General features: G+C 41.9%; 2 protein-coding genes across 6 annotated transcripts; one reads left to right on the forward strand and one right to left on the reverse strand.

Annotated features, from left to right (window-relative positions):
- The first annotated feature begins 50 nt into the window (after positions 1–50).
- Positions 51–6,425, forward strand: spdya (speedy/RINGO cell cycle regulator family member A). 4 transcript variants are annotated; one of them, XM_020084543.2, is made up of 7 exons: positions 51–184; positions 1,186–1,483; positions 1,572–1,630; positions 1,725–1,810; positions 1,913–2,084; positions 2,340–2,698; positions 5,795–6,425. In XM_020084543.2, exons 1-7 carry the CDS (start codon positions 140–142, stop codon positions 5,799–5,801), a joined length of 1,026 nt encoding a protein of 341 aa, XP_019940102.2. In that variant the 5' UTR covers positions 51–139; the 3' UTR covers positions 5,802–6,425. The 4 variants fall into 4 exon arrangements, with proteins under 4 accessions (XP_019940102.2, XP_019940101.2, XP_019940105.1 ...); XM_020084542.2 differs by having other exon boundaries at positions 2,340–2,694; XM_020084546.2 differs by having other exon boundaries at positions 135–198; positions 2,340–2,694.
- Positions 6,426–6,461: 36 nt separating this feature from the next.
- On the reverse strand, positions 6,462–11,022 carry trmt61b (tRNA methyltransferase 61B). Of its 2 annotated transcripts, none has more exons than XM_069535617.1 (7): positions 9,708–11,022; positions 9,489–9,591; positions 8,043–8,233; positions 7,841–7,932; positions 6,849–7,051; positions 6,674–6,754; positions 6,462–6,584 (listed from the first exon to the last, which is right to left on the reverse strand). In XM_069535617.1, the coding sequence occupies exons 1-7, from the start codon at positions 10,458–10,460 to the stop codon at positions 6,550–6,552; spliced, it is 1,458 nt and encodes a 485-aa protein (XP_069391718.1). In that variant the 5' UTR covers positions 10,461–11,022; the 3' UTR covers positions 6,462–6,549. The 2 variants fall into 2 exon arrangements, with proteins under 2 accessions (XP_069391718.1, XP_069391717.1); XM_069535616.1 differs by having other exon boundaries at positions 6,674–6,757.
- Between the last annotated feature and the right edge of the window lie 426 nt (positions 11,023–11,448).

Consider the following 11,448-nt stretch of genomic DNA (forward strand, 5'->3'; position numbering starts at 1 on the left):
AAAGGTTTGTTCAGCCTATAAATACCAATGAAACCAATGCAAAACATTCCTGCTTCGTTCACTGCTGCTGTTGTGTACCTGAAGAGAAAATAAATGAGGGGCGCAATAAGCGCGCGCGTCCCCGCATGCAGGTGTGCGAATGACGCGGGTCCAGAAGCGCGTGCTCGGGGCTCGGTCTCCTGAGGTCAGTGTGTGGAGGTGATGGGTGCCTTCTTTCCTCCCGCCCATTAAAACCTGTGAATGGTGATGTTTCTGTTCGCTGCTGTCACGGACCGAGTTCTCCTCAGTGTCTAACAGTGTCCGGAGTTAGTTCACTCTTCAATCTGTCAGGTTGGATCGGTTTAGTTGCTGGTTTCTCTCTCAGCTTCAGCCGCTGGAGTTTAAAACGAGCTCCGCGGATGTGAGGACGTGTTTGAGGTCTGTTCTACAGTAAACCTTCACTTCTTCCACTGTTAATGTTCTTACTTTATTTTACACCTAACTTCCTCTTTGAGGATTGAGTACTAGCTCGGACACAGGGTTCACACCGCGATGAGATAAAGTCAGAGTTAGCTTCTTAGAGCTGGCAGCAGTTAGCTGTTTAGCTTGCTAGCTTAGTGTCTGCTCGTCATGATGAACTCAGACTGAAGTAGAGAGACAGTTCAGCTCATATCTCCGCCAAGGCCCAACAGTCTCCTTAAATCCAAACAAGCTGCTCCACATCTCACACAATCAAAGATGTCTGTCCACTGAGTGTGTTTTCATCAAGATCCGTGAATTACCTCCTGGGAAATCTGAGAAAACCTGTTAGTTTTTCCAATCTACTTCTCGTTGATGTCACGTTGACATTTTTCTAATGCTTTTACTCAAGTCCCTGTGCTCACACTCAAATATAACCTGCTTGTTCTCCAGCAATTTCATTTGTCAACACCTTCACCTGACTTCCCCCAAAATGTAATGGGTTCTTCCCTGACCCGTGCTGCATCCCTCCACCAAGTTTAGTGGAAATCAGTTCTGTTGTTTGTTGGGTTATCTTGCTTGAAAAGCAAAGAGCACACAAACAGATGGGGATGAAAACATAACCTTGATGGATGTTACTACTTTGTGTATGTTACACAACTAAAATGAGGGAAAACTGTGGGATTTCATCCATCCTTCATGTTGTTTGCTCATTTGACAACTACCTCTCTTCTCATCCCCTCTCAGAACAGACCTCATTCCTCCTCTTCCTTCGCTGATCTACACTGCAGTGCCATGAAGCACACACACAGGTGGTGCCAGACCCCTCCATCAGTGACCGTCCGGGTCAAACCCAACAGCGCTCACGCTATCCAAATCAGAAGAGGCCTTCGGTTGAAAAGAGGCAATGGCCAAGACGTCCAGGGCGCCTCAGGGAAGTGCACGCCGAGCCAGCAGCAGGATGAGGCCCGTAACGCCATAATGACCTTCACCCCAACCATTGTCATCCAGCGTCAGGAAATGGTGTCATACTTCAGACTTTTTGGTGAATAGTGATAAGATAAATGACATCTTTGAAGTCTAAGTGATTAATCGTATTTTAAAAGGCTGATTTAAAATGAATCTGTTTACAGATGATGACCTCATACAAGACTTCCTGTGGACCGACTGCTGCCGCAAACTGACAGACAAGGCAGGAGCAGTTATTTGGCTTCAAATTCTTTCTGAAGCTTTACGTTGCTCACTGTAAACTTACTCCAAATCTCTCTCTCTCTCCAATTCATCAGTACCTTCTAGCCATGACCTTCGTGTACTTCAAAAGGGCCCGCTTCACTATTGCCGAGTACACCAGAAAGAATTTTTTCATCGCACTGTAAGTTTTAGAGGAAACGCAAACGCTTTGCGCCGCTGATTTTTCCCCCTCATGGGTGATTTGCTGGCAGCAATGAAACCAGCTCATGTGCTCCGTCTCTAGGTATCTTGCCAACACCATGGAGGAGGACGAGGAAGAGAGCAAGTACGATATTTTTCCATGGGCGCTGGGCAAGAACTGGAGGAAGCAGTTTCCCCGCTTCCTCAAGCAGCGAGACAAGCTGTGGGTTCGCATCGAGTACAGAGCGGCTGTCAGCAGGCGCTGCTGTGAAGAGGTGCACACAAGTTAAATTGCCCGAGGAGACTGATAAATGGTGTTTCCCTGTGAATTTTTTTTAAGGGTCTTGTTTTTGCTAGACAGTGCAATATCTATTTCTTTGGGTTAATGCCAGATATTTGATCTCTGTTCAGATGTTCCGTTTTGTTCTGTTGGAGCTGAATTCATATATTTCTCTCTCTCTCTCTCTCTCTCCCCCCCTCTCCCTCTCCCCCTCTCCCTCCCCCCCTCTCCCTCCCTCCCTCCTTGTTAGGTGATGGCCATTGTGCCAGCTAACTTTGTGTGGCAGCGGGAGAGATCAGAGCACCACAGCGGAGCCCAGCGACAGTACATTGACAGAGACCACATCCGTATCCCCCGTGGGCCCTCCGCCTCCCCAGTCACCTGTGTCCTCTGTCAGCACAGCACCAGGTTAGACCAGGACCTGGGCTCCCCCCGTCCCAACAGAGGTTCTTCTGCACAGAGCCACAACACCGCCTATCCAAACCCATTCACGGCCTCGCTGACTTTGGAGACCACCCCGCTCAGGGCTGCAGCCTCTGGAAGGAAGGCAGCAGAGACTAAAAGCCACATCCAGTCTTCCTGCTGCTGTGCTGAGGGGGTTCCTAGTAGGTATCACTATATGTGTTTCTCCCCCCACCTCCAAAATCAGGACATAGTCGCACACTGACGATGCCCTGATTGTGACCTCACTTCTAAGTAGGCTAATCCATTATTCAGTCACATATCAACCCTTTATCTTGGAAAAGCTAGGAAGAGCAGGCTACACTTTGATATTATGCAACCGATACATCCCTAAAACTCCCATCAGCCCTCTCGGCAAATGCCCCCAAAACATATGGACGCTCACTTCCTGACAACTGCTAGAAGCCGACTCATCCGTGACTCTCACTAACCTCTGACTATCGTCTCTGCTTCAGTGGCGTATGTCCCTCCAGGTGAAGACTCCGGTCATGTGCAGTGAGAGCAGGTTGGTTAGTGACAGACAGATTCACCAGCCAATCCTTTCAATTGGACCAAATGAAATGATTGGTCATGTTTATTACAGTCCTGTGAAGGAGTGTGACGAAGGGAAATAGAAAAAATAGAAGAAATTAGAAAAATTCATGAAAATTTAATTTATAAAGATTTATTACGAAATAGAAGATTAATTTGATAAAGTGGGATCTTTGGGATCACAAAAATACCTTTAAAGATGGAGCCCACTGCTGGTCAACAGGACAAAAAAAACATTTAGGCTAGGATGATAGTAAAATCAATTCTACTAAACTTCTTGAGCTTAACACATGAGCTGTTTTATTTATGATGCCCTTAAGAAATAATGGCAGATTAAGAAGTTTCTCTTGCCAGCTAAACTGTAGAAAGCTAAAAGGCTCCAGAACCTGCAGGAGCCATAAACTACACATTTCTCTTAGTTTTAACGATGCAGATAAATGTTGTTTGCCACACACTTTAACAGAGTAGACAAGGTTGAATAACTAAAGCAAAATAATAAAATGACAGAATGACACTCAGAGTTGATAATGCACATCTTCATGAAATCATCACCACTGGCTTTGAGGTTTAATACGAGTTTAAAGGAGCATCTGTCTCCAGCAGCATTATTATCAATCATGCTTTACTGTCTGAAACTTACTTGCCCCCAGTAACATACAGCAAACTGAGAACTGTAGACTATTAACTGCACATTTTTTTAATACCATGCAATTCCAACCATTACACATTTTTTACATAAACTTTTAGCTGCTGCTAAAGAGACATTTCTATGGAAATCAGTTTTTTTTATTGGGAAACGGAGCCCTTGGCGTGAACGAGTGAAAACATTTCCACCTCTTAGTTCAGGGAGTCTCCTACAGGATTGTGTGTCGATGTGATTCAGGTGGATTACACCTGTGAGGAATTTCACAGAGCAGGATTAGGAATTTAAACTGAAAAGATTGTGCTATATCCCAGCGAGACAGACTTGAGTTCGCAGAGGATGAGTGTTATATTGGGGGATAGGATTTATTCCAGCATATTAATGACCCCCTATAATTCGGATTTAGATCATTTTCCATGTTTCTTTTTAAAGTTATCTTGTTACCAGTGTCTGCTTAGAGAGACACCTCACTGGAATACGTTTGTGTACCCAGTATAAACTCTGAGTCTGTTTGCCAGGCTGCTGCTGCTGCTCTCTGCCTCTGGTAATATTTGGATGTTTGACATTTTCACTTGTTCTTTCTGTGTTTTAGACTGGCACCGTACATTTACGGAGCACTTTATTAGGAATACCTGTACACCCACTTATACATGCAAACAGTCATATGGCAGCAGTGCATGAAACCATACAGGTCAGGAGTTTCAGTTAATGTCCACATTTAACATCAGAATCTGACATCAACAACATGAATGGACCCAAACTGCCTTGTGTCAATAGTTCAGACTGTTGGTGGTGGGGTAATGGTGTGCGATGTTGATGTGAGCCCTTTAATACCAATCAATCATGGTTTAAATGTCATGGTTCATCTGAGTGTTGCTGCTGATCCTGTGCATCCCTTTATGAACAGTTAACCATCTTCTAATGGCTGATTCCAGCATGATCATCCATCATGTCTAAAAGTGGTTTCATGAACATAATGGACTTTATAATACAATCAATGGCATCAAGCACCAAGCAGATGTCTTTGCTAGCTTCAGTTGGATGCACTTGTCATTTTTGTTCGGGCATAGTGTGTGTCGTTCTTATAATGAGGTGTGGTCAGGCGCAGTTATCTTGAAGGAGTGTAAAGCGATTGCATCATTAGTCTGATCTGAGGTCAGTGGTGCAGTGTTTCACGGTTAACTTAAGGGCACATTATTAAGATGCACCCACATAGTTTCATGCACACACACACAGATGGTCTGCTCATGCACTTTCACTTTGCACATGAACAGATCTGTACTCTGCAAGTGTTCTGTCTTACAATATAAGCCAACGTGCAAGCATAGTCGGGGCTTATCACTGTTTTCCCCCTAAACACACTCATGAGGAAGGGCGTCAGAATCGGAGTATTTCTGACAGAAGATGTTGCTCGAGCTCCACTGTAATAGGCTTAGATCATTAAAATCGATCCCTCTAAGTTCAGTGAAATTCAGTGTTGTCACCAGATGTGAATCCACTGATTCAAACACATTAAGGGTGTAGTTGAACAGATTTGTAGCATAAATGTGAAGCTGACAACTGCAGCAATGACGTGATAGTCATGTCAGCATGGAGCAGAATCTCTGAGAATCTCAAACGTCTTGTTGAATCCATGCCTAAGAATTTAGTCTTTCTTAAAGGTCCAGTGTTTAAGATTTCGGTGGAAGGGAACTATTGACATTTAATGTAGAATAATCCTCATGATGTTTTCACTCGTTCGTTTCATCTAAATTGTATGAATTGTAGTTTTCTTTACCCCGGAAAAGGCCCTTTATATTTAAATACTTTATATTAACATCGAGGGGACCCTCTCTACGGAGGCCGCCATGTCTTTTACATTAGTCCAGACTGGACAAACTAAACACCTTTTGAGTTTTTATGACAATTAAAGGCTACCAGTTTCTTTTTCATGTTTGGAAGGAGAGGATGTGGTGAGGGGTGTTCAGCTGCAGCATGCAATTTCAACACTAGATACTAAATTCTACACACTGTACCTTTAAGCTGCGTGGTGTTCCTAACTACAAGTGTCTGTCTTCCCTCTCTGTCAGGGGATGAGTTTTCCTGTGGATCTACCTTCGACACCTCTATGGACTGGATCAGTGAGGAGTAGAGCGTCACCACCTTTGCAGTTTTACTACGTCCCTCTTTATACAGACAAAGCAGTTGTGTGAATTACCTCCACTCATCTTAAGCAAAGGCCAGAATCACAAGTGTAACTTATGAGTTTGTGTTCACCTCTTCTGCAAACACGGTGCTGAGTTCATCACAACTGCTCAGAACAAAGTTGACAGTTCAAGTAATGGTAAGAATGAGCCAGTGTAATTCCTCTCATCATATTCTGATGGAAACCTGTCGTCAGATTAATGTCATATGCCAAAGAGTATTATTGTAAAGTTTTGTTTAACCTGCACTGAGTTCCTGCTATTTATTTATATTTATATACATATATATTTATTTATTCGTTATTTATTTACCAAAGCACTTCAGTATTTTTTGGACAACCACTTATTAAAAATGGGGGAAAAAGTCACTTTTGAATGAATTGAAGTTTGGCCACTGATAAATACATGTCGCTCACTGTACTGGAATTCTACTGAGTGTGTGTTAGTGATGTTTCTGTTGTGCCCCTCAAATGATACAAATGATGCCTGTTGAGTTTTCAATAAAAGGTTGAACTGATCTTTTTGAGATTTGTTACTAAAGCAAACACTGACGTCACATCATTTGTTTTATTTACAGATTATTTACAGTAGGGTTAGAATATGATATCATTTTCATCCAGGGCTCCTTAAAGGAAGAGCAGCTACTGAACACACTTCCTCAGTTTTACCAGGAACGCTGAAAATAAAAGAGTAGACAATGATCATTCAAGTGCGTCATCATCATTTATAACTTTTTACATTGGGACTGTGGAAGTAAAATCTTACCTGTGTGGCTTAACTGTACAGGGTGAGGTCTGGCGATATAAGGAACACTCCCGAAGGCTGGACTTCCATCTGTGGTCACCTCTTCTGTAACATCAGTTAAATTTTCAATTTAGGAAATGTTAAAAAACATCAGAGTCCAGACCACATAAAGGAAAACAACAAGTCTGTGTTTCACCTTTGTCAGTTTCATCTGTCGTCTCCTCCTCCTCCTCGTGCTCTTCATCCAGGGTCGGAGATTTCCTGGTGCAGTACTGGCCGTTTTTCTGCAGGGCCGGGGCCACCAGCCAGTGTCGGACCGGAACCTCAAAGATGCTTTCACACTGCAAAGGGAGCGGCATACAGCGGAGGCCCTCCAGCAGGTCCGCAACCTGTGTTATACTGGGTTATACAGGGAGAGTCAGGAAACAGGTCAATGTTCTTCTGTTACTGCAGATGTAAGACAATTTGCAACAAAAATTAACAATGATGATGTGTTCATTTGGCTTTATTTTAAACAGGATGCAAAGAAATTCACATTAATAAAAAATTAAAAACTAAGACCTGTGCTGCCTGACACTTTTTTTAAAATGTTATATTGTTACAAACTAAACTATGATTATTTCTGTGTGTCACTGAATATGTATGAAGATTATATGGTTTGAATAGGACATTCAACTTAAATTGAAAAAGTGGTAGAATCCTTTGGTTATTTAAAAAGAAATCTTACGAAGCTAGGTCTGAGCTTTGCTATTTTAAAGAATGCAGAATTCAAAGGAAATATAATATTGGATCAATAGAATTGTATATGGTGATGTCCATGTACTTTACTTGTTCACATACATATCTACTCCACTAAAATGATCTGACAGCTATAGTTGAAATCCACCTATAAAATATGTTAATCACCATTAACTAGAAAAAAAATTAACCACATTTTTAGTAGCGTAAAGTCAAAATACACTGAAGCATCACTCTTTACTAAGGTACATGATGTGTGGTATCAATTTACTCTGCTAACTCACAGGAGGAGAGATATTAAGTGTATTTCTTAAGATATTAAACTGTTTCTTAAAGGAACTTTGAATAAACTACATTGCGCAAGACGTGACTGCACATTTTCACAGCCTTGTGTATTCCACCATATTTAAGCTCTATTCTTAGACCTGAAGAAGGACATGAAATACACACTTGGCGAGGTAGATGGCACACACAGCTCCAGGGTACAGATGTGGAATCACAGTGGGTAAAACCAGGTGAGGGTTCATCAGGTCAAGAGCAATCTGCAACAGAAATAATCCATCAGGTGGATGAGCCAGTTTCATCAAATGTCTTTCCCAGTTGTAATACACTGAATCTATATAGTTGATGACAATACTGTTAACATTCTGACCGCATGGAATGCCTGACCGGCGAGGAGCGAGGAGGCCGTGCAGAGGTCAGCGTTGTGAAACTGGACGTTGTCGGGCCACATCTCCCCCCGACGCAGGCTCCATGATGTCCTCCAGCGGTTGTAGTTTTTCACGGCTCTCTTAAGGTGGTCCTCCCTGACCTCCACACTCAGCACGCTGCCCTTAGACCCGACTGGAAATAACAAGAGCAAATCCTTTCTATAATATACTCCACGTACAGCAGGTTGAATGAGTTGCAGAACTATGATAACCTTTTACCCTTCACCTCAACCACTTGCCTTGATCACATATACTAAGTGATAAATTGTAAAAAAGCTGCTTTTGAATAGAGCATGGAAATGATTTTAATAGTTTGTACTGAGGATTATTTTTCAATACAGGCAGCGTGAAAACCCTGAGAATAAAATAATGTTGTTAAAGATTTGTCAAAATCTATTGAAAAACCTCAGGAAAGTCTTTTTTTCAGTATGTGAGGTTTAAACTAAAATGTTACCCATAAACTATAAACCTGCCAGACTGCAGCTGTTTAGTTACCAATATTATTGCTTTAATATTATTACTTTATATTCTTTATTTAATGGATCTTTTGTGTGAAATCCGTATCAGCTCTATTTGTTTGTCTCTTGTGAGGGAGTCCTCTTTTCCCACTGAAGTTTTCCATCAGTCTCATATAACTTATATTGCTTATTTATTAACCTATTTTTACAATGTGTTGTTCTTTGTAACCTAAACGCCATGCCAGGTTTTTTTTTTCTTTCATTTAGGCATTAATTTTATTTTGTGCAGTGAATTGTCAATAGATTTACTCTAATTCTTTCTAATTCTAATCCTTAGTTAAGTGCCCTTTGTGTCAAACTCTACTATCATATTTAAACAACCTTTAGTGAAACAACTAAAATTAAAGCTGGAAACCAAAACATTCTGGAGTAAAACCTCTTAATTAACGTTGTCTACTGTAATTTAAATAAACATTCATATAAATAAAACAGTAGCAACTGTGAGACCTTAGTTTTTCAATCGATGCATATTTCAGAATCCTTCTATTTTCCAGTGTACTGAACATAGGACTAGGTTATAAAACAATAGCAAATATTATTCCCATAAATACATATATGATAAAGTTCAATATATATCAATATATTACTTATGTGCTGTACAATCTCAGTGAGGACATGAGGAAGTCTTTGTCATTCTCTGCACATCAAGAGTTTAAATAAGGAACTTTTACTCAGAACAAAAATTTGTCCTTAAACTTGAAAGTTATAATATGAGAAGACCATTTTGGCTGTATCACCCAGTCGGTACGTTTTTTAAATAATTCCTTTAACCCAACAAAACTTTCTCTTTCAGGAAACATGAAACTTTAACTGTAATGGGTCAACCTCTTAAGGTGCTTCCATTTTAATGTTAGACAGACAAACACAGACCTGCTCTCGACAGGAACAGAGACATGGCCCCTGATCCAGAGCCTGACTCCAGCACACTGTCTCCCTCTGTGACGTCCATCATCATCAGCATGGTGGCTGCATCCTGGTGGAAACAAGAAAGATCCAAAATTCCAGTGTCTTTGAGAGGAGCAGTTTATTCGTGCAATCCTGAAAACACACAGGAAACGGCATGCATATTGGGAAAGACGACAAAAATACCTTTGGGTAGGCGATGGCCGGCCCCCTCCTCATATGCAGCACGTAATCCTCCAGACTGGCACGCCGAATGAGGATGGGCACGCCCAGGCTTGACTTCAGGAACTGACCCGCTGGCTGCCCGGCTATGTCATCGTGCAGGATGAGCCCCCAGCTGCTGTGCAGACGAGTCCCAGTCTGAAGACTGAACATCTTCCTGAACTCCACCCAGCCATTCTTGTAATACTCAGCCACGAGCAGCTCCCCAGGCACAAGCAAGTTCTCCCCTGGGAGAGAGGCTGGCGTTAACCTCTCTGAAGGTTCTGCAGCGGCCTCAGATGCATGATGGTCATCTGATCCATCCTCTCGAGGTGCTGTCTCAGGATGTCCACTCTGCTCTTGTGTGTGGTGTGTGAGTGACGCCGGTGTGTTGGAGTTGTCCTCAGCTCGCTCCTGGTTCTGCTCTCTCAGCTGCATCACCTCCGGGCTCAGAGCATCCTGAGGCAGCAGACTGCTGATCCTCTCCAGAGGGGACAGGGGTCTCCTCCTGCGCAGCGGCGCTTCTCTGGGTGTCAGCTTGGTGCTCAGACCGGAAGGGTCTGGGTCCTCTCTCTCCTTCTCGTTATATTTCACAGAAGCAGTTGAAAAAGTTCTAATCCCACTTTTCGTGAGTTTAACTAGTGAGTGTCTGTGTCTGACGTGTCTCTGACTGCATGTGCAAACTCTCATCAGTCTGTGCACAAACAGAAACCCAGCCCCCGGCACTGGTAGAGTCATAACTCCAGAAATAAACCTAGACAACAGCTGCCCTTATTAAAAACAATATGTGTTCACTTTAGTAAACAGCTCAACTAAATGCAAGAGTATAACATGCAGAGATTAAACGTACTCCCCTTTCAGTGTGGTCATTCAACTGTCATGGGTCTGGAGCTCTGCTGGACCTGCAGCCTGAACAGAGAGAAGGTCACCATGCTGGAAAACACACGTGATCCACGTCATCACTGAGCGACAGATGTAGTACATTAAGTCTACCAGCAGAGGGAGACATCACAACTATGTTATACACATGGACTGCAGTTGCCACCGTGGTGTACACCTAAACCACTTGTGTAGAATATCAATATATGTTATGTGTTGGCATGCAGAATATTACAAACTATTTAGTGTGATGCTGGTAATGTGCTGTTTTTTTAAATGTGTTTATTTTATTTTTTATATTTACAGCACTAGAAACAAGTCAGTGTTTAATCCCTGTGCATTTATGATTGTAAGAGTCTGACATGAAGCATAACTAAGAAACTCAATAACTAGTTACTCACTCTCTCACTCACTCTCTCTAACTCACTCACTCTCTCACTCACTCTCTTACTCTCTCTCTCACTCTCTCTCTAACTCACTCACTCACTCTCTCTCTCTCTCTCTCACTCTCTCTCTAACTCACTCTCTCACTCACTCACTCTCTCACTCACTCTCTCACTCTCTCACTCACTCAATTCCTTTCAATTCAATGCAATAAGCTTTATTGGCATGACTGTGCATTACAATATTGCCAAAGCGTTATAATATAATAATACAATAATATAAAACAATGTATTATTATAGCAAAATAATAAATTATACAGCAATAAAACTATACTATACATCAATTAAAACTATACTATACATCAATTAAAACTATACTATACATCAATTAAAACTATACTATATATCAATTTAAAAAAAAGGTGTGTATCATACAGAGGTAATTATTACAGAACCATGTCTA

Source organism: Paralichthys olivaceus, chromosome 12, assembly GCF_024713975.1.
Source record: "Paralichthys olivaceus isolate ysfri-2021 chromosome 12, ASM2471397v2, whole genome shotgun sequence".
NCBI classification, from domain to species: domain Eukaryota; kingdom Metazoa; phylum Chordata; class Actinopteri; order Pleuronectiformes; family Paralichthyidae; genus Paralichthys; species Paralichthys olivaceus.